The sequence below is a fragment of the Artemia sp. Qi Xiang Cuo genome, chromosome 16, assembly GCF_049724085.1.
Source record: "Artemia sp. Qi Xiang Cuo chromosome 16, ASM4972408v1, whole genome shotgun sequence".
NCBI lineage: Eukaryota > Metazoa > Arthropoda > Branchiopoda > Anostraca > Artemiidae > Artemia > Artemia sp. Qi Xiang Cuo.
Genome location: NC_142809.1, coordinates 42,492,485 through 42,516,788, shown reverse-complemented (window position 1 = coordinate 42,516,788; position 24,304 = coordinate 42,492,485). Strand labels below are relative to the sequence as shown.

The following is a 24,304-nucleotide window of genomic DNA, read 5'->3' as shown; positions in this document are numbered from 1 at the left end:
TCAAGATATTGTACATTGAAAAATACATCGACTTCTATTCATGATCTAGATAAAATCATGTTGATTTATAATCAACGACCTCATCGATCATTGTCCAACTCTACGCCAACGGAAGTTCATCATTCTGATCATGATACAATTGACACCTTTCTTAAACAATATTCCAATGAATCAAAAGTCAAGAAGATGAAAAATAAATTCAATGTTGGTGATACTGTTCGAATTAATAGAACAACTAATGTTTTTGAAAAGGGAAATTACTTGTGGTCCACCGAACTTTTTAAAGTGGCAAAAATCCTAGACACTAAGCCCATAACTTATCGCCTGCATGATAATAAAGATGAATAGAATTTCGGCGGCTTTTATGACAATGAAATGCAAAATGTCAAAAATTCTGGTGAAATCTACCAAATTGAAAAGATATTGAAGAGACGTACTCGCAGGGGTAAGAAACAGTTACTTGTTCTGTGGCTAGGATACAACTCAGATTTTGATTCTTGGATCGGTGTTGAAGATATTGACAATACCCAATGATTTCTATGTAACTTTCATGTCCAACGTTTCCGATCCTCTCTACAATGACTTGAATACGACAAGTGATTTTTGGACAAAACTTTCCCCTGCCATCGAATTTGACGGTGCATATGAAGTGGCTCTTGTCGACTATATTCTCAAAAATACCTATGACATCCTGAGAAAGGATCGTGTGTATGATATAAAAGTTATACCATTTAATTGGACTATGAATGGGTTGGGCTATGTCGACTATGAATGGGTTGAAGCCCTTAAATCTAGTGACTATCCACATGTCAAATTGAATTATATTGAATATGATAATATGGGGGATTTGTGTCGTACAATAGATAGAAAAATCTCATATCGTCTGAATGGTACATTCCCTTTCAATTATTCATTGGAAAATAATAGGATTTACATTAGCTGACTTGTTGACACTGACACAATTATTCTCAATGATAATTTGAGAGATGTTCTTGGCTTTAAACAGAATATGATCAATGGCAAAAATGCTCGCACCGTTTACGGGATGGATGAAGTTATTTTTGCTGATTATCCACCTGGTTTTGCCTCGGACTCCTGCATATTTCTCTATGCATCCTTTGTGGAAACGTCGAGATTCGGTAATTCAAATGTCCACCTCTTACGTTTTCTTGAACCAAAAACAACTCCTTAACTTGCTCATCACTATAATATAAAGCATCTTCAGTATGATCCTGTAAACACTTCATATTTCGAACACTTCCAGGTTACACTAAGAAGTAGATTGGGTGATCCTCTTGCAGTAGTCAAAGGCGTATCAGTGATTACATATCATTTTCGACCCTTTGTCGACGACAGCACAATCACCTAAAATGAACAATAGGAGAATTCCATTCGTCTTACCCTATATTAATTTCTATGTTGGTGCTTTGAGTCCACGTCAAAAATACAATGAATTGGACTACTACCAGGGGCGTACTACAATGTCTGGCTCTGTTCTTGGTAACTAGTTTGCTAGGCTATTTCGTTCTGCACTACCCCTTGCCAGAAAATATCTTGTACCTGCTGCATCAAATTTCGCTGCCTCCACACTACAGGACTGGGGGTCTGGCAAGAATTTCAAGGAGTGTTAAGGAAAATATTAGATCTTCAGCAAGAACCGTTGGTGAACAATTGAAATCCTGAAAAAATGGGCAGGGGGGATTGAAAAGAATGCGTTCACGTCATTCACTCATCAGTCTTCTCCCAGGCAGGAAGCAAAGGACATCAACAGACATTTTGAGAAGGAATAAAACACAGAATCGTACTAAGCAGAAAAAGAAAAAGATTGTTAGATCAAAGAAGGATTTCTTCTCTTAAGATGGATCATCTCCCCCACAGGAAATAAGGTCTGTCGGATAGTTCCATATAGAGTATTTGTAAAGTAACTACTATTTATGTAACGGATAAGCAGGGTAACCATGAGTAACTTTACCCCCAACCGCCCCATATAAAGTATATTAACTGTTAAATACTTGCCCCTGGAGACCATTTCATTGATTCGTCATCAACATTTATTGATTTAAATGTTGCGGTGAAGAAAAAGTCAGATAATACAACTCCAAAAGCCGGCGATGGTCTCTCCTATGAAAACTGTTTTTTGCACAACCTATTCAAACAAATTAATGTATTTATTAATGGTACTTTGGTGAGCACTAGCAATGATTAATTAAACTGAGCTAGCTGCATACAATTTAGGATGATGACGCCAAAGGCTTACAAGAAGAGGAGAGGACAATAATTAGACTATGAATATCGAACAGGTGTTGATACTGACGGTGAGTTAACTACTGCAGTGACCCAGGAGTATCATCTAGTTGGTAAATTAAATCATGAGATATTCAATATATCCCAATGGCTACCCCCCAATGTCAAGATTGACATAAAGTTACAGATGGCACCATCGAATTTCATTTTGAGAAAAACACTTCCTGCAGCACCCGATGCAAATGTCATTATCACATCGGCAATTCTCCACGTCCGAAAACAACAGGTTATGAGCTCTGTTGCATTGGCAGTGGAAAAGCTAAGAGCCAATGGCAACAACATTAAACTTCTTGTTCCCCATACAATCACCAATCAACGTCACATTGCCGCCGGTTCTCGTAGCTATAGCGATTCATCATTTATCAATGAAGAAATCCCATCAAAATTGGCTTTGGCCTTTGTGAAGAGTGGCAGTGCCGTTGGATCCTGGACTGAATCCCCCCATGATTTTAATTTTTTCGATCTATCTAGCCTTGTGTGCAAAGTGAATGGTATTCCACTGTACACTATGTCATTTGACAAAAAATCCTATAGAACTCTGCACGAGTTGACCATGCAATCCCTAGATCATGACTCTCAACTATTTGAAAATGGAATAACCGATTCAATGTTTTCAAAAAATCATGGGGTTATTGTTTTGGACTTGTCAGGCACACAGGATTTGAGTATAGTACGAACTGGGAATGTACGTTTAGAGTGTACATTTGCCAATGCTCTGACTGAGAGTATCACGCTCATATCACTGAGTCAATTTGAAACCTATTGGATAATCACACCCGACGGCAGTGTTCTACTAGACCTTGCACCATGAACACAAACCAAATAATCAATGTATTTAGTATGGATCCATACTTGTCCCAGTACAAGTCCTATTGCATACCTTCGGACTTCATTGAAAAAATACCAAGTGTTAACAATACCTTAACAATTGTTAATAGCAGTCCATCGACTTTGAAGACCGGTCATTGGCTTTACATCTTCCAAACGGCGAAGAACATTGAATTTTTTGGTCCTCTTGGTTTATCGTATAAATTCTTCACGCCATACATCAGCAACTTTATTGAAATCAGTGGGAAAACCATTATTCAAAATCAACGAAGAGTACAGGATTTAACGACTAAGACATGTGGCTTTCATGCACTACTCTTTTTCATGTTCAGATGTCGTGGCTACACCTACAAGCAGTTTCTCAACATCTACGTTGACGTACCTCGATTGAACGACTTTCTAGTGGAGAATATACTTACAAGTGTATTTAATATTGATTTTAGTGCCCTAATAATAAAATGTACTAAAGATTTATTTGAAATGTTTCATTAATAAAAAAAAAATTATATACATGATAAAACGACTTTTTCTACTCTTTAGATTTCATCCACTACTAGGTATTTGTCGACGACAACTAGTGCAGGTAGATTATCTGAATTCAAAGTGTACTGATCCTTATGTACTACAATGTCAGGGTCACATTTTCTACAGTAGAGTGTGACTTCACTCTTGTCATATCTCTTTGTGTAGTCAATGATACTATTCTCATTCATTTTATAGAATTCAAATGTTTCAATTTTCGTATTTGAAGCAATTTCATAAACAGTTTTCTCAAATGACGAATCACATTCCGTCACAGCCAAACAAAAATCTGTGGGCTTATAATCAAAACACCCATTGTCTTCACAACAATGACGTAGAAACCATATTCCTTTGTTGTTTCAACACTTGAATCGTTGACCTGGCTCTTCCTCCCAGAACAATCTAAAACCGCGACAGTACAAATCTCGTAGCAATAAACTAAAATCACGCTTAGGATTCTTTCCAATCATACCGGGATATGCATTCTCCTACTGCTTACATTTATCATAATGACAATTGGAGCATAGGTAACCTCTAGGATGAGAGTCACACACCTCTTCAAGACAGGAATTACAACCTTTAATTTGTACAGCGTATCCTCTATGCAATTTACATGGGTTGCATAATCTACAATTTTCATCATACTCATCAATCATTGTGCAATTCTCACATGATGACCAGCTGTCCAGTGAGTACATACATAGTGTACATGTATGGAAAATTTTGTCATGTGTTGACGCTCTCACTGACACGATGAAACTGAGCTAGCAACATCAAAAATTGTCCGAGATAAGAGAGAGAGAGAGAGAGGAGTAAATCATCCTTGAGCACCATCTTTCTCATGAAAAAAAAAAGTCCTAAATTTCTAAACTAATTTTTAAAAGCATATCCACAATATCATTTTGCCGTGTCGTGATCAATATATCAATAAATTGGGAATTTGCATTTGGACCACGACGTAGAAGCTTCATACAATAGTCTAATGATGGAGAATCAGTTTCCATTATATCAACAAGCATTCCCCGAGAAAATATCTTCCTTTGAATAGACAGCTCTAGAAAATCGTCATCTCGAACTAAACGTTTGTCCATAAGAACTAGATTCCTCATGATTCGATCTTTCTCGAATGTATTCATTTTTAGAGTCCTAACTCTCTCACAACCAACTTCAGCCTAACCAGAATTTTTTTTCTAATCTAAAAAATATACCCTAGTATTCTATAGAAAGAAAAAAAAATACCATTGGTTTAGAAACAGTTTTACTTAACTTAATTACAATAGTCACAATCACTGATGCATATTGTTATCATCAATATATTTTGATAGGACATATAATCCCGACCAAAATTTATTTATATGGAGATTATTCACTTTTCTAGCAAAACATAGCTGCTCTTCCTGCTTAAATTTGTTCAATGATATCATGTATCTAGCGTACATAGTGTCCAATTCCAGACATAGTCTACAACCAGCGGTTTTTTCCATAGTCACATTAGGTACTCGTGCATCACTGCTGCTTCTGTCGGCTCCATCATTAATCTCCAATAATGTAAATGCACCACTCATTTTTTTCCTCTACTAATATCCTTGCAAATAAACTATTCTCTTTGAATTCAATTTTCTTACTAATATGAATTGTAAAGAAAACTATTCCTTTTATTCAAACCCCCAATCACCAATGAAGTTATACTCACTCTCTTTGAAAAGGTGTAATGCCCTGTAGAATAACATTGAAATTGCTATACCTCCGAGCAAATCCAGAAGGTCATGTGAGGGAGCCCTTAATCTCTTCAAAAAGGTGTATACAAGGTCCAGAATAACAAAGAAAGGATACCGTATGTGGAGTAACCACATGCAAATACAAGTTTCGAAAAAACTTGAATAGTGACAAAAAAAAAATAATTGATAAATAATCTGGTAAATTGTGTCAGAAAAACTTGTCCTTCATCAAAGTGAAAGACAAGTCCTCAAAAGTATAAAACCATGTCTGGTTGGCCTAGAAACATATCTGGTTGGCCCGGAATGCGGGGGAGCTCTTTGAAAAGGTGTAATGCCCTGTAGAAATGTTTACCTATAGGACCGGTAGAATACTATACCTACCAGAAACCTGTTTGGTACAGGGGCGTAAGCAAATTCCATATGCGGTTACTACTAATAACTGCTATCATTCTGTCATTAATTACATAGTTCCCTTTTGGTAAACTTATACTGCTTCACAAAAATTTTGAAATAAAGTTAATTCTGCAGTACGAATGGTTTTGAAGTATATCTCTTTTCCGTTAAGAAAGTTAACCCCTTTCAGTGAGAATAACTGCTATCATTCTGTTATTAATTACATAGTTCCCTTTTGGTAAACTTATACTGCTTCACAAAAATTTTGAAATAAAGTTAATTCTGCAGTATGAATGGTTTTGAAGTATATCTCTTTTCCGTTAAGAAAAATGAGCCCTTTCAGCGAGAATAACTGCTTTCATTCTGTTATTAATTACATAGTTCCCTTTTGGTAAACTTATACTGCTTCACAAAAATTTTGAAATAAAGTTAATTCTGCAGTATGAATGGTTTTGAAGTACTGGAAGACTGTTTTTAGAAGGCGACCGAAGACAGAGTTTGCTTTTGCCGCTATTGCTGATATTTCGGCATCTATGCTTCCGTTTGAGCAGACAATTGAACCAAGGTAGGTAAACTGCTTGACTACCTCTACAGTCTGGCCACAAATTTCCACAGATGACAGGGGGTTGGACGGCGTTTTCTCAACGGGCATTATCTTGGTCTTCGACCAATTTATTTTCAGACCGAGTTTCTCAGCGGCAGAGGCCAGTGTTTCCAGTGTAGTTTTGAGGTCACTAATGTTTTCGCATATTAGCGCCACGTCGTCGGCAAAGTCGATGTCTGAAAGAACTCTTCCAGCAAAGCCTATGCCAAACGGCTGCACCTGCTGTGTTTTATTCAGGATGTGGTCTATTACACGGTTAAAGAGCTCAGGTGCAGCGGCACCTCGCAATATGCCTGGCCCTGTGGCTTTGGTGTTATAAGTTAAAATTTAGGATAGTCTTGTTATTCAGATTGTTTCACTCTAAGAGTTCTATGGGAACTTCTTGGGACGTTGCAAAAAAGGAGGCTTTGAATAGATTGGAATAGAGGAAAAGCATGCATAGCTATATTGGTTTTATACGACTTGGTGCTGCGTTGAGTTGTTAGTAGTAGTAGTATTTTTCATCATGTAAGTTTGTATTTAAGAAATCAGAATCATGTAAAAAAAATGTATAATACATAAAAAAATAAAATACGAATTGACCTCTTTGACCTGGGTTGCTCCAGTGTCGGCTGTTCTCTAGGCATGGTGCTGGTTTCCATATTATTATTCAATTGTGCATTTGTTCTAGTATCAATGAAGGTAACAATTTTTTCATTCTCGGACTCTCCTACTGTTAAAAAAAAATTATTTGATTCGTGTTACATTTGATTTTCCAGTTGTAATTCTTATTAAGCAACTCGCCAGGAGTTTTTTTTACCTCTTGTGGTAATTTTAATTTTGCACTCCAACTGTTCTTTTGTAGGTTTTCAACGAGCCAGTGATCTTTCTTGGTGCAGATGTAACCCATCCACCAGCCGGTGACAGCAAAAAGCCATCAATAGCTGCCGTTGTCGGTTCAATGGATGCTCGTCTATCTAGATACTCTGCCACTGTCCGCATGCAGCACCACAGAGAAGAAGTTGTTCACGAACTATCTTCTATGGTTAGAGAACTCCTTATTATGTTCTACAAAAGTACTGGAGGTTTTAAGCCACTCAAGATTATTCTTTTTAGAGATCGACTCTCAGAAGAACAGTTCTCACCTGTGAGTATTTATTGTTCTACTTAAAACTGAAAGGGGTATCTCGCTCATTTTTTTAAAGAAAAATTATTTTACGATATTTACCCATCTTTATAATAAACTTGACGGTACTTTACCATATTCTTTAGTCAATTTTCAAGATCGATTAACGAACTCACTTCCGGTACTTTTTTTTACCGTATTTTACGGTTTAATCGTCTAGTTCATTTTATCAATTTGCCACATTTGCAGATGTTTATTGCATCAGCATTGGTTGGATTCGTAAATTGTTGAATTTTGTAAACTGTTTTTATTTGTGAATTTGAATTTTTGACTCATTGATCTTGTGAAATGGTTAGATTTATGAATTTGATAATTGTTGAATTAGGGAACTATTTGGATCTATGGAGTTAGATTTGCAATTTGTTGACTTTGTGAGGTTGGATTTACGATTTGTTAATCTTGTGAAGTCCTTAGATTTATAGATTTGAGAGCCGTTGAATTGGGAAGAAATTAGATTTGTGAAACAATAAGAAATAATCTTAATTATGATCTTAAAATATAAATTATTGCAAACTGTGCTGAGCCCAATATCATATTAAAAAAACAATCATGATATTAAACCTTTTTTTATTTGTAGCTCAAAGACTTGATAGATGTAATTTAATTCATTTTTTACCCATGAAGGAATGTTCCTTCAAAATATCTTTCAGGACATGTTTCTAAAATATTCTTTCATAATATTCAATATTCCAAAAAAGAATATTCAAAATATTTCAGAATATTTAAATTCTAAAAAAATGTAAGAATTCAAAAAAAAATATAAATAAAAAAATTCCTTTAGAACAAAATATGTATAATTGTTGTTTTTTGTCAGCATTTAAAAAGGAATACTGACCACACAAAATATTAAATTCCTTAATATTGCTCTTCTATAAAAGGATTAAAGAATGGTGTTTGGTTTTGGGCAGTTTGTGTATTTTTGGCATAAAACTTGGTTTTGGACCAAACGGATATTTTATAAAGTGAAAAATTTGTGAAGAATTAGGGTTTGTGAAGTTTGATTCTGTGATTTGTTGATTTTATAAATTACTTGGATTTGTTATGTGGTTTCATTGATGGAACTGTGAAGTTGGATATGTGAGTTGCTAAATTTGTGAAGTTCGATTTGTGAATTTTTGAATTTGTGATTATTTGGAAAAGCGAAGTTGATTTTGGGAATCGTCGAATTCGCTGCATTTATGAATTTAGGAAGTTAGATTTACGAATCATTCAATTTATGAATTTGAGAAGTTGTCTGGTTTGTGACTAATTAAATCTGTGAAGCGGTTAGATTTGTGAAGCAACAAGAAAGAAAGTATTATCTACGAACTTTAGGTGATAACCTATGTCTAAATTACAGTTTAACGCAAGATACTCTCATAAAATGACCCGAGGTATGTCGTACTTTAAAGTCAAGGACTTGACAAATTAACTTTTTTTAGATATTGCAGCTCAAAGACATCGTTAATGTAATTTTGATCTATTTAATACTACAACCAAGGAACACTATTTAAATTTATATTTAACATTTTTGCAGACTTACGGAAATTTAAGAAAGAAAACAGAATGGTTCCATAAAATCTTCAATTGACTACTGGTCTTCTATAAAATGATGGTAGTGAAGGGGGTGTACTTTGGGCACGACAACAAATTAATATTTTGCTTCGTTTGGTTATACTAAAAGCGTCCAGTTGTTTTTTGTTTGCAGTCGGAATTGCACCATTGTGATTGAAACAGGGTCTTATCTAGGATTTTTAGGGGGGGGGTACAAAAGAATATTTCGAGGTTGGGGGAGGGGGATTTACGAAAACTTTTAAAACGTATCAAAAAATTGTTTACATTCATTTTTGTTATGTTTTTACGAGTCGGACAAATATTTCACAGGGGGGAACCTACCCCCCACACCCTGGATACGGCTTTGGAATGTAATGTACTGTAATTTTTTATTTTCAATGATAAAATGGCAACAAATGCGGTAGCCATTTTCTAAAGGTTCATACTCAATAATTTTGTGTGATAATATTATAATATGTCATAATGCTATAATATGTGAATATGCTATAATATGTGAATATACTATAATTTGTGATAATACTGCTACTACTAGTAACAACAACTCACCGCGGCACCAAGCCGACTGAGGCCAACACAGCTATGCACGCTCCTCCTCCATCCCAATCTATTCCAAGCCTCCCTCTTTACACCCTACCAGGAAGTTCCCATTTCCTTTAAATCTTTTTGGACATAAAGCAATTTTCTCCCGAAAGCTATTGTTACTTATGGTATCTTGAATATAAATTTGACAATAATGGCATGTCTTCTGACTTATGGTATGGGAGGGGGGACAGCTCCCTTAACAATTTTATTCACCATTATAATATGATTATATACTTCGTACCGAAGGAGTTGTCATAGAAACTTCGAAAAGGGCTTATTCGATTGGAAATTGGAGTAGCTAGTGCCCTTTTTAATAGTCGAAAGTGATTGGAGGGTGGGATTGGGGAGTGATTGGGGATATTTAATATAATGTAATTTAATATAATATTAGTATGATATTTAATATAATATTATATTTAATATAATATAAAACAACTATAACATAACACAAAATACTGCTGCAGTCAGGACCGTATCCAGAGGGGGAGGAGGCGTGTCTGTTATGCATTTCTGCTTCTGAGTGCGTTATTAAATCAAGTATTTTTGAAGAACTTCTTGTTGGTGCTTTGGTTCTCACCTGCTGTATATTGTAAGATGGGATTCTGAGACAACTCCATATTTTTTGTATTGTGTATGTGTGTATATTGTGAAAGAAGTCCAAGAAAGCTTAAGAAGTGTTCAACGCGATTTTTTCGTAGTTGTCAAATATTTAAATAAAATTTTACTATTTAAGTTGCCAACTTTAAACTACCTGTCCTTTCTGGATGAAAGTTTAGCCGGAAAATAACCGGAAGTTTTCTGGATGAAAAGTTTAACCGGGAAATTGTTATATTGACTGAGCATTCCTGTTTTTTTTATATTATTTTTATGCTTTACCCTTTCTGTCAATGCATTAAAATTTGGGATTAACCATGAAGTTACTTTCATTTTCTGTCATAATTCTTTCACGTCTATGTTTGTTTCATATGCTAACAGTCTCATTGTAGGTTTTGCAGCATGAGTTAACTGCTATTCGAGATGCTTGTGCTAAGCTGGAAGCAGATTATCGACCGGGGATAACGTTTATTGTCATTCAAAAAGTTAATCCTAATCGTGTGTCCTCTACTGATAAAAGGGAAATGTTTTGGAAATTTGGCAGCATTCCAACCCGTATTATGACTGATGATCGTATAACACACCGTTCTGCGTCTTATACACAGCTGCTTGATTTCTACATGTGTCCCGATCGGGATATACAGGTAAGTGCCACACCTGTTTCAATGTCTAGAAAAATATGTATTTTGTGTGTACAGTGTACAAAAAGGTGTACGCTACGAAAAAGAAGCATTTATATATACTGTTATGTCTATCACAATGCACAAATGACACAACTCGTGAGTAAAAAAAAAAAAAATAGGAACAAAGTAACACTTAAACAACCTGACTAGCAACAATTTCTGAATTTAGTCGCTGTAGGTACTTTTCATTTCCCCTGTTTCTACTGATACAAGCTACAGGCTGTTCAGTCCAAAACGGTGCTAACAGTTGTAGTCGGTGTCAACACTTCAAAGCTAATACTCTCCCCTGGGGAAAATCCCCCCTCCCTTGAAAAGATCCCCCCAAGAAAATTTCCCAAGATATATAATCGATCAGCCAAAGTAAAAGTATGAGGAATCAAATAATCAAGAAAAGAAGGAGTTTTGGAATATTCTACCTGCATTTCAAAATATAAGCAGAATATATGGTCTACAATATCCTCAGTATTTTTATTTTTACTTTTTTTTCTTGAGGGGGTGGGTTATTAATTTGTTAATAAGAAATTAGTGGTAACTGCAGAAGAGTTGCCATATGACGGAAGTGCACAGTGCACACAGCTGAAAGGCGGAGACTGATAAGCACGAATCTTATATTTCCCATGGAGTCGCTTTGGTACCAATCAGAGGTGTCACTAAAAAAAGGAATTTTAAGGGCAGAGGGGGGGGGGAAGATTTTACTGATAGGCTGGTTGTTTTTACTGACTGATTTGGGCGATATCGCTATTCAAATTAATTCTTTTTTTTGTTCTTTACTGACTAAGCCTGATATTTCAGTGATTTTACGTCATATATTTGCATTAACCCATTTGCCCTAATAAAAAAAAATTTGAACTAGAAAGATAGTGGCGCTTCCTGCCATTATTTTACCAACTCCTATTTTATCTGGCTACCTTTAAACATTGGGGGAGGGGATCTTCACTCCTCCATAAGAGACTTCCCTGGCCATTAATACAGTATATGATACCAGCTCACCCCTTACGATTGAGAACACATCCGCTTGGCGTACATCAGAATGTTTTCCCGTCTGAAGTAATTTTAAGAAACATATTTTCCAAATTTAATTTATCTAACTGTAAAGTCAGGAACTGTTGTCAGATCGTAAGTAAAACCAAGCAAATATAAGATTTAAAGAACTACTTGTGCCAAATAAATAAGTAACAGTTTTGAGCAATAAAATTTTTCAAAACGTCATCGAGCCCTATTCACAAAAAAAAAATGTATTGGATATTATCGATTACACGCATATCAGAAGTATCTCTACTTGTTTTTACTGCTCGAATTCTAGGGTACGAATGCGTAACCCTGTGCCATTACTTCCTCCTCAAGTATAAAGCCCAATATATATATTTTTTATGCTTTTAAATTGATTATCTCAGATTTTTTGATCGATCGCAACCGGGTCCTCTATGGGGCTAAATCGTAGGTGCCACAAAATGGCAGAAAGTGTTACTTGCCCTTGATACAATATTTTTGACTCTTTAAAAAGATTCAAACACGCATCCATGATCTTTTCTCAGTGAAAATAAGAGCAAAATCCACATTTCTATAGATAGGAGCTTGAAAGTTTCATAATGAGGCTTTCTAATATGCTGAATCTAATCGCTGAATATCTTTATGATCCCTTCGGATTGTTTTCCCCACTTTTCGGAAATCAGAGAAATTTTCTGATGATTGTAGCGTTGGACGTGCAGCATTGAACTTAATTAAGTTTAAATATTGATAATCCGCCTAAAAAGCCTTTTTTTTATGCATAAATTGTTAACAAAATTCCCTTTTTTCAGAGTTTTGGTCTCCGTTACCTCGAGTTGCTCCTTATTTACAGTTCGTTACCACGAGCTGTTTGGTCCTACACCATGTATTCTACATGGATATTAGATATAATATTCCAGAATCCTTTCCTTTCTTCATTCTTCTTATTTGTTCTTATTTACCTTTGGCTGCTCAATTTTACATGTAGGGAGAATTTTCCGGGTAAATTGATCTTGTGCTCATTAAATATGAAGAGTATTCCAAGGAGTTAGTAACTCTACATCAGAAATATGGACAAAGTAAAATGTATTCGAGTGTCAAGTAGATCACAATGTTAACCAAAAATTAAACTGATTACAGAGGAAACTTAAGCTTGATGACAAAAAAAAGCTAACAGGTTACTGAGGCGTCTTCAAAAATGAGCACAAAAAAAAATATTTAAGGAAAATGCAAAAAAGGACAAGGAAAAAAGCAAAAAAAAAAATGCGGAGAGTCAATTTGAAAAACAAGCAAAAAAACAGTGAAAAACCAAAATTAAAAGATCAATAAAGTTCAATGAAACTCAAAATTAGAAGAATTAAAACCAAATACCTAACAACCAAAAGCGAGTCATTCTCCAATACCCACGATTTTGCACAAAATCCAAAAACTCTTGAACTGCCATCGAAGGATACTAGAAAACGACTGGCCAATGAAAGAAAAGTCATTCACTCAAACAAACGAATCAGCAACCAAATAACTTGGAGAACTATGTCATTTGGTTTCTGATTTTAATTATTACGTTTTTCGCACGGACCCTTTCAGATCTGATTGGGTGATGACGGATTTCATTATGTGAATGCGAAGGTGATTCAAGGTTTATTTCAGGAATGACAAAAGTATTGGCTTCTTTTTTGAGAAAACCAAAATATGAGTCATTTATTCTTCAGTCATTGGTATCTCTATTCATAGCTGTGCAAAGTTATATATGTAAAGCTATTTGTTGTTGCATTTGCATTCGCATTTGTTCTGGGGTTTTCTTTGTCTTTTTTGGTATTTTCCTTGAATATTTTTTATTCGCTCTGAAGAAGAGAGGCGTTTGTTTTTTCAAAATATTTGCTTTGTTTTTTCAGTATTTTAGTTTGGCCTTAAAAAATCCTATTTTTGTTCGTTTTTTCTTTATATTATAGCTGACCAATGTATTTTAAGACATTGTTACAAGGTTTTTTGAAAGCTATTAAAGCCTTATGTGTAATTGTCTCGATTCCTCATAATCTGCTGCGTGACAAATATAATTCTTGTAGTTTCCTTATAGGCCTAACTGATCATTAATATAGCCAACCACCTCATATAATGGTGGTTCTGGCCTCTCTTGCGCCCGGAGCAAAATCTAGATTAGCGCCCCGCCCGTCTATCTCCCATACAAATTTTAGGCCAAATTTTAACAAAATTTTCATTTAATAACAAAAAATATTTTCAATTTATTATCCCAGTGGAATTAATTATTTTGATTTAACTATTATTATTTGTTTACTTTTTAAGTTATTTTTATTTCGTTTACTTTTTAAGTTATTTTTATTTTATTTATTTATCAATAGTTTATTAATTATTTTCACTTATTAAATGCGTTCGCTACTTTATTAATAAAATTTCAAAAATCACAAAATGATTACTGTTAGGATATTTGATTATTTGGTTGTTATCGCAATGGATTTTGCCAGCTGTATTTTCTATTCACTCTGGAAACTAGAATTCCAAATTGGGTATAACTTCTGCCTGCCTTGAAATTATCTCTTAAATCGTTGTTATCACTCCTTCTCCTCTCGCCTTTTTACCATATTAATTTAAAAACCTTTTTCCACGAAATAAGTTTTTCAAAGAAACGTAAAGAACTCCATTAAACAAAAGATGAGCAAAAATAAAATCAAATAATCTACCAAGCATGAAACTACCACAAATCAGCATCGATAAATAAATAAAACCCAAAACGAACAGAAATTACAATAAATAACCGAGTCAAACTCAAAATGAGCAGAAATTAACATAAGTTGGGCGCAAAACGCCTATGCCTTCCCAAGGCCAGAACAAAATTTGAACTTTACTGAAGAATAAACAAATGAAGAAATACAAATGAATGTGCATTGTCAGTTTAATATACATATACTGATATTTAGTAATCAAAATGTTAAAATTATTTGATTTATTGAAGTTATAAAATTTAAAACATTTATATTTTTTTCAGTAAAGTGCAAATTTTGTTCTGGGCTTGGGAAGGTATAGGGGTTTTGCGCCCAAGTTATGTTAATTTCTGCTCGTTTTGAGTTTGACTCAGTTATTTATTGTAATTTCTGTCGTTTTGGGTTCCATTTATTTATCGATGCTGATTTGTGGTAGTCTCACGATTGGTAGATTATTTGATTTTATTTTTGCTCATTTTTTGTTTAACGGAGTTCTTTACTTTTCTTTGAAAAATGTATTTTATGGAAGACATTTTTTAAATTAATTTCTGTTCGTTTAATATTGACATATTGTTTTGAGGTAAAAAGTAAATAATTCTTTAAATCTCTTCGGTTCTTATTATTTTATGTTTTGGCCTGCTAATATGTATGATGAATAAAAAATTTAAGCAATTTTTAACAACATACACCCTTTTATAAATCTGGACAAAAATAGCATTGTTTAATTTAGTTTTACACCCCCTGGTGTTGATCTGAAATGGAAAACTTGGTACGATTCGAAAAAAATATGTTTACTTTCTTTGATACTTTGGATACACTTACGCTATTTTGATTTGGTTAAAGTTTAAGAGCAGAAACGGGAGGGTTGGCGTGGGAGGGTGGTAGTGGAAGGGGGATTAGTTAACCTCAAATCACTTTCGACTATTAAAAAGGGCATCAGTCCTTTCTATTTTCAATCGAATGAGCCCTTTTCGAAGTTCCCACGACAACTCCTTCAATACGAAGTGCCCTGGTCTAAACAACAACAACAACAAAAAATAATAAATTATACCCACTTCGATCTTTACCATAAAAATGTAAAGCCTTCCAATCACTTTCGACTATTAAAAAGGACACTAGACCTTTCGATTTTCAATCGAATGAGCCCTTTTGGAAACCACAACGCTTTCTATAAGCACCTGATATACACCCAGGGCATAAATTACAACCCTTACACTAAAGTCTGTTAGGGTGATTGTCATCCTCTAAGACCGAATTTCCAGAACTTTCAACTACGTTAAACAACATGGCTATTGCAAAATTTTGATTGGATATGTTTGGGGAAATGGTGGGCGTGAGAGGGGTGTTATTCCCCTTCCAATCACTTTCGACTATTAAAAAGGGCACAAGCCACTCCAATATCCAAATGAATGAGCCCTTTTTGAAGATTTTACGACAACATTTTCAATACAAAGTTCACAATTTTAAAGGAAATAATTAATGAATAGTATACTGTGTCAACATCTTTCTTATTTGCCCCTTGGCTCTAACTTAAAACCCTTGCCCTGAGGGTTGCGGGGGAGTGTCCTCCTCTTTACTTACTCCCCGTTCTTTACTTAGGCAGCGTGATCCTCCTGCAAATGGTTTATAAAAGAACTTTCTGTACAAGCATTATATGCCCCCCTAGCATAACGTGCAAACCTTGCTCTGAGGGTTCTGAGGGGGGTTTCTTTCTACAAGACATAAATTACAGATCGTTCAACTACGTTCAACACGTTGGATATCTCAAAATTTTTATTTTATGTGTTTTGGAAAATGTTGGGCGTGAGAGGGGCGTTTGTCGCTATCCAATCACTTTCAACTATTAAAAAAGGCACTAACCCTTTCAATTTCCAGTTGAATGAGCCCTTTTGAAGTTTCTGCGACAACACTTTCAATAAAAACTATAGATGCCCCAGGGCATAACTTACAACCCTTGCCCTGTGGGCTGTGGGGGAGTGTCCTCCTCGAAAACTTATTTTCTATCTAGAAATTAGCTACGCTGAACAAAATGGCTATCTCACAATTATGATTGAATATGTTTAGGGTAATGATGGGCGTTTGGAGGGGGGGCTAGTTGCCCTCAATTCCTTTTTGACTATTAAAAAGGGTACCAGCCACTCTAATTTCCAATCGAATGAGCCCTTTTCGTAGTTTCTACGCCAACTCCTTCGATACGAAGTGCCCAACTGAAGAAGAAGAAAAAAAAAACACATTGTGCCCACATCGTTCTTTACTTAGGCAGCGCTAGCGCGCAAATTGCCTATGATGGTGGACCGGTTTTTTAATCCATTTTTTCCAGGGAACTTCTCGTCCAAGTCACTACCATGTCCTTTGGGATGACAACCGTTTCGACTCGGAGGAGCTTCAGTGTTTAACTTATCAGCTATGCCACGCTTACGTGCGTAGTATTCGCCCTGTTTCAATCCCAGCCCCTGCTTATCATGCCCATCTCGTGGCTTTTAGGGCTCTTTATCATCTGGTCGAGAGAGTGCACGATTCTGGAGAGGCTCCTTTGCAAGACTTGTCAAGGTTTGCTTGCCATTTATTATTATTTTTTTCCACACTTCATGATGATTTTGGAGTCTTTCAGGGGCGGATCTAGAGCAAAATCTTGGGGGGGGGGGGCTGATGTGAAAGGGTGCCAATAATTGACCAAATTGACAAATTTATTTTTAAAAAGAGTGAAAAACAGTAATAAAGGAATGAGGGTGCCAGAAAAAATCTTGGGGCGGGGTCCCCCATGGATCTGCCAGTGGAGTCTTTACTTCCAAAATAGCTTGTTGTAAATTCGAAAGCAGTTTTTATGCTAATATTCACTACTCTGAGCTGCTAAAAAATCTCAAATTTCTGCCCCTTTTACATGGTATGAACAGCCCTAAGTTTATATATATATATATATATATATATATATATATATATATATATATATATATATATATATATATATATATATATATATATATATATATATATATATATATAACTAAAACCCATCTTTATTAGAAAATCAAATATTGTAAATAAAACCAGATGTATTTTAAACGGGGATATTCGTATTTCTGAAAACTAAAACCCAACTTTATTTTAAAAAATCAAGTATTATTAATAAAATCAGATGTATTTTAAACGTGGACGTTCTTATTTCTAAAACTTTTTTTTATATGAATATGTTTATCCCTCCAATGTGTAAAAATTCCTGATTTAATACATGCAATAAACTAGGTAGTGTCGATAACTTACCATAGAGTACCACTGGGAAAGCCGCGTCGAAGTCCAAAAAAAATTCAGTCCAATAAAAAGTGCTACTACAAACATTATTTTTCTAATAGTAAAAGTCACGAGAGAAATATCTATATCATTCTCATTTTGAATTTGGAAAATATTAAATGTTAATTTTTTATGTTTTAAGTATGTTTTATGTCATTCTAAGACATGCAAAAAAAAGTTAAATAAAAATTATCATGTAAAAAAAATAAAAAAGTTAAAAAAAATAAAAAAAAGGGGGGGGGGGGGTGACCTTAAAAAGTTGGAGGGAGGGGGCCCCTTGGTGGTTGGGGAGAGGGGTCCTTTTGAGGTTTAGGTCCTTGCGCCACGACAAGTAAACCTAATGAACCTAGCTTTTTACATGTCTCTCACTACGCCCTTGTGTTTGAGCCGGTGTGCTGCACGGGGATGTTCATATTTCTGAAAACTAAAACCCAACTTTATTAAAAAATCAAATATTATTAATAAAATCACATTTATTTTAAACGTGGGTGTTCATATTTCTGAAAACTAAAACCCAACTTTATTAAAAAAAATCAAATATTATTAATAAAATCGTATGTATTTTAAACGTGGGTCTTCTTATTTCTGAAAACTAAAGCCCAACTTTATTAAAAAATCTAAGTATTATTAATAAAATAAGATGTATTTTAAACGTGGATGTTCTTATTTTTGAAAACTAAAACCCAACTTTATTAAAAATCAAATATTATTAATAAAATCGGATGTATTTTAAACAGGGATGTTCTTATTTCTGAAAACTAAAACCCTACTTTATTAAAACAAATTAATAAAATCAGATGTATTTTAGACGTGGGTGTTCTTATTTCTGAAAACTAAAAACCCAACTTTATTTTAATAAATCAAGTATTATTTATAATCAGATGTATTTTAGACGTGGATGTTCTTATTTCCGGAAACTAAAACCCAACTTTATTTTAAAAAAAATCAAATATTATTAATGAAATTATATACATTTTAAACGTCTAATTTCGTATTTCTTGAAACTAAAACCCAACTCTATTAAAAAAATCAAATGTTATTAATAAAATTACATGTATTTTAAACGTGGATGTTCATATTTCTGAAAACTAAAGCCCAACTTTATTTAAAAAAAAAATCAAATATTATTAATAAAATCATATGTATTTTAAACTTGGATGTTCGTATTTTTGAAAACTAAAACCCTACTTTATTAAAAATCAAATATTATTAATAAAATCTGATGTATTTTAAACGGGGATGGTCATATTCTGAAAACTAAAACCCAACTTCATTTAAAAAAATATTATTAAAATCAGATGTATTGTAAACGTGGTTGTTCTTATTTCCGAAAACTAAAACCCAAACCTTATTAAAAAAAAAATCAAATATTATTAATAAATCACATGTATTTTAAACGTGGATATTCGTATTTCTTGAAATTTAAGCCCATCTTTATTAAAAAATCAAATGTTATTGATAAAACCAGATGTATTTTAAACGTGGATGTTCATATTTCTGAAAGATAAAACCCACATTTACTAAAAAATCAAATATTATTAATAAAATATGACGTATTTTAAACGGAGATGTTCGTATTTGTGGAAACAAAAAACCAACTTTATTAAAAAATCAAATCTTATTAATGAAATCACATGTATTTTAAACGTGGGTGTTCTTATTTCTGAAAACTAAAACCCAACTTTATTTTAGAAAATCAAGTATTATTAATAAAATCAGATGTATTTCAGACGTGGATGTTCTTATTTCCGAGAACTAAAACCCAATTTTATTAAAAAATCAAATATTATAAATAAAATCAGATGTATTTTAAACGTGGATGTTCGTATTCTTGAAACTAAAACCCAAACTTTATTTTAAAAAACAAATATTATTAATAAAATTAAATGTATTTTAAACGGGGATGTTCATATTTCTGAAAACTAAAACCCAACTTTATTAAAAAAAAAAATATTATGAATAAAATCAGATGTATTTTAAATGAAGCCACTAGTGTAAGTCCTCTGGAAAACGGTATCACGATCTACTCTGGCGTGCCATGGATTCTACGAGTTCCGTCCTTGCTGATCTCTGATAACCACCTGGGATACAGCAAGTGTAGTTTCCGCGGTATGTATATACCACTCGATTTGGCCCAAGGTGTCAATGTAAGGGATCAAGTCATCAAGCCCAAAATTCATCTTCTAAAACTCTTACTTTCTCTCAGGAAAGATATCTCCAATAATACAGAACTCTAACTCTGAACCAACCTATACCCCCTCTCTCTCTAGACTCTACCTAAACTAGTCAAAAAACAAGTCAAAAGTAGAAATAATATGTCGACTTCTTTTCAAATCAAAATCACAAAACGAACTAATCTAATTATCACCTCAAAATTAAACAAAGCACTGCGCGACACGTCTCAACGCATGGAGGATCGCGTAGCTCTGACCAAAGGTAATGAATGGTCACTTCAAATTGAATTACAAAATTTACGCTTGGATTTTGCACGCTAAATTTATACCTGTATGAGTCATCAATCGGCTGCATTTTTTCAGTAGCCAGCTAATTAGCCGGTTCTTTCCATACATGTCGTAAGCAATTAACCAAGAGAGAACACTAACTGGGCGAAAGGATATTTAATATTAGCTAGGCCCAGGGTTGAAATACTGAAATTAAAGAGAAATGAAACTAAATTTACCAAAAAAGGGAATTTACCTGATAGATAGGGTCAAGGGCCCCAACACTGTCTCATAGCAGCATTGACTGAATATGGGGACACTACTGAAGAAACTGGTCATATTAAAGGCTATATGAGCTTTTAAACCCTGTGACTAGTGACTTTGATGCATTAAGCGAACTTACTGACTGATTTGACCAGCCAAGATAGAGTGACTTGGGTGTTACTTTAAGAATTGCTGGGTTAGGGTCAAGGAGAGCCTTTGGAGGTCAAGTTCAATCATTTATTATTCACATATGTATGTATATATTTTACTAGGCCCATGGGGAGACGAGCTCAAAAACTAGGCAAGTGCTCTTAATCTTGCTATTGCCTAGTTGAAAAAGGTTTGAAGAAGAAAAAAAAACATAAAATGCAAAACAGCCAGTACCCTTTGTGCTATGTATACGTCTTCGCCAATGCACAAAAAAAGAAACGGTATAGCGTGGTCTGAGAACTGGCTATGCACACGTCCATCACACAGTGATCAGAAAAATAATCGCTAGAAACTTTATATGACTTTATGAAAGAATGTTGCTGTTGCTGATTGTTAATCTGTCTTATTATTAAGATCCATCTTTTACTTGGCTGGTAATTCTTAGCTTTTTTATAGTGGAAAAGGATCTCACAAGTAAGGTGTTCATACAATCAAGATTAATGTTTTCAGTTTCTAAATTTTCGTTTAATTTATCAGTTTTTCTTGTCTTTTTACACCCTCCCCCGCCCGTGGGATGAAAATCCATGTAAGTGTTTTATATAAAATGTTTTCTTTTTAGGTTAAATCCCTAAATTAACAGCATTTTCTAATTCTTAGCTTTATTTTATAGTGGAGGAGTATTTTACAGTTCAGACAACAGTAAGGATGGGACTCTGACCGCCATGGCCCCTGCAGTATCCTTCTACATAGATACAAGCAAAGTTATGCATTTTGCTTCAAGTTAGAGAATTGCAGTGCAAGTAATATGCACTACGTTGAATTGTAATGTACTCAAAGCTGGTTACTTGGATAATGGTCGTCTAATTTTAGGTTATCAAATGCTATAGCTTTAATGTAGATTATATTTCATATAAACTGTGGGTGTTAAGACGATGGAACCTGTTATTTTGGACTGAAATCTATTCTTGTTTTCTCCAAAAATACGTTTATATTGATTATGACAAAAATATCGACACATTTGACCCCACACATGAGTAGGTCTTTTTTAGTACGATTCTTATTAATATTTATTTGAAATTTGTTATTTTTTATGGATTGCCCACTTTCTTTTTCCTATTATGTATCTGGGTACGCCATGTATGCTCCATAATTCTGCCCTGCTTGGCACGGTCTCCTGATTGCTTGGCACACTTCTGTCACACTTGGCACACTACCACCACACTTCATACGCTCCACCTGGGGCTCGTTATTTTGTGAAAGGGGGCTACCCCTTGTTATTTGTTCAGTTTAAACAGAGGTGTAGCAATCAATTAAATGGAAAAAAACTGTTGTCCTGTTTCGAATTCATTCAGACAAAAATAGCTGGTGCACAAGCAAAATTCAGCTGATGATCATTGGCTGATGTAAGCTGTAAAATTGCAGTAAAGCAGCAGCTGAGTTTTCTGTCTATGTGAACCGCTTGATTGTCCTGACACTCTGTTTTCGTTTTTGTTTTTATAATACAGAAATGCATAAATAAAGCAATATAGCTTTGTCATAATGCTTTTTTCTATTTTTTATAAGCAGCAACAAGTCAGGTCGCTGATGATTATTTTTCAGAGCTCAAAGCTGAAGTTGCTATGGAAGCAAGTGCTTGTATGCTGATTGGTTAGAAAAATATTTATTACAACATACTTTATAATATGCGTCCTGTCGTGAGGTACTAATATTGATCTCTGCTCGACAATATGGGACCAGAAGTTTTATCTATGAAGAAGCAACCTGCTGCAGGGTCCTATATTTGGTGTTGATGATGATATTATGCTGAAGCCTCTTCATGATAAACGATAAAGACGTTTTGAAACATGCAGATTCTAAATCTACCAGCATAGATATTAGATGATTTACCAAGCATTTGATTGAATGATGGATATTTTGGGAAATCAAGTCGCCATCAGCTACTTCACATTGGCTGGCCATCATTTTGACTTTAATTATTAGATAATTTAAGTAGCGTGGTTAGGGGGGAGGGGGAATGCTGTCCTAAAGGTGCTGCCTCTGAGGGGACACCAAGCTGAGGCTCTTTTCTTGTTTTGTTTTATTACTTATATTGTTTGCAGTAGTTATGGTGTGGGTGGGCACAGCTCCACCTGTTTTATTTCTTTCCTCTTCTTTATCTCGTTGTGAAATTTAATTTTTTTTTTTATCACATAACACAGATTCATTCTGACCGCTGAAATCTATTTTGAAAATGACAGGAACTGGTCATCTGGGACGAAAACACGACTAAAGGTTTTCAGGAGACAGTTTTCTGCGAGTTTACGGAGATTTATTAAAAAAGAGGATAATCAAAAAACAACATTGTATCCAGGCCACAGTTTATATAATTATTCAGTATGATCTTTCCCTATCTCACCCATTATAAAAACCCGGACCGAGGTGGGAGTGCTCCAGAGAACGTTTTTGCAGATATAAACATAAGCGGCATTAGATCTTTTCACGGGTAGACAAAGAATAATCACCTACGGAACAAGTACTGACAAAACCACTTGGCCGGCTCAACCAATAAGTGGACAATAAGTGCAGAAATAAGTGGGAGGAGCTTTTTGTTCGCACCGAGAATGAAGAGCCAGAAATCATCTGCGGTAAACTTACTGGTATATTACATAAACTGTGATCCAGGCACAGAAACCAATCTCTTTCCCCTGGTTCCTGTCTTCCCTCTTCGTTGTCTTGTCCTTGAATTTAAATTTTAATTTTTTAGTATAAAATCTGTGGAATTTAACACAGACCAGACTAACTGCTGAAATTAATTAAGAAAAAGATAAAGCATAAAAAAGATGACAATAGCTGTTAATTTGGGACAAAACGTAACTAAAGGCTCTTTGGGGACTGCTTTGGTTTTTTGGTCATTTCAGGGCATTATTCACGAAGGAAATGTGTGCTTATTATATGTCGTTGCTGGTAACCAGGCATTGAAGCAATAAGTGTATTATTTGTAATATTCTTGGCTGGATTATAACCATTAGTTAAAGTTGTTCAGAGGAACACTAATTAGGCTATGAATTTGTCGCTTTTTCCTTTTCCTAATTTGTCTTTTCCTTATCTCCTCCCCAAGAGTTGTGAGAACCCCACCCCTGCTTTTTCTTGTTTCTTTTTCTGTCTTTCTTTCTTGAATTAAGATTTTGATAATCGTGATTACTTTTTTTATTAAAATATTCTTTTGTTTGTTTGATGTGTATTTGTATTATTCGTATCCTAAACAGGATTTGAACCGAAACTTTAACGTACCTTTGAAAGAACAAGTATAATTATAAATTAAATGAAATGCAGCTGCAATGGAGAAAATCTAGGGTAAATCAAAATAAAATTACGGTAGTATCCTGCTTCACAGCTCTTAAACTAGCATTTATTATCAAGAGTCTGATGGATCACAGTGGAGAAACGTGCAAAACTGGTCCAGGTCTGCTCTAAAAAAGTGCAGACCTGAAAATATTCAGTTGGACATTTGAATGTAGAAGGCAAAAGATT

The 24,304-nt window shown here is 34.5% G+C and overlaps 1 protein-coding gene across 1 annotated transcript in view; it reads left to right on the top strand.

Annotated features, from left to right (window-relative positions):
• The window catches only part of LOC148942927 (protein argonaute-2-like), a 205,234-nt gene extending 181,231 nt beyond the window's left edge, over positions 1-24,003 (top strand). Inside the window, exons 7-10 of the mRNA XM_089102272.1 lie at positions 7,214-7,495; positions 10,657-10,908; positions 16,972-17,201; positions 21,465-24,003. Coding sequence (XP_088958398.1) covers positions 7,214-7,495; positions 10,657-10,908; positions 16,972-17,201; positions 21,465-21,579 — 879 coding nt within the window. The 3' untranslated portion in view covers positions 21,580-24,003. The remainder of the gene's footprint in view (positions 1-7,213; positions 7,496-10,656; positions 10,909-16,971; positions 17,202-21,464) is intronic.
• The last annotated feature ends 301 nt before the right edge of the window (positions 24,004-24,304 follow it).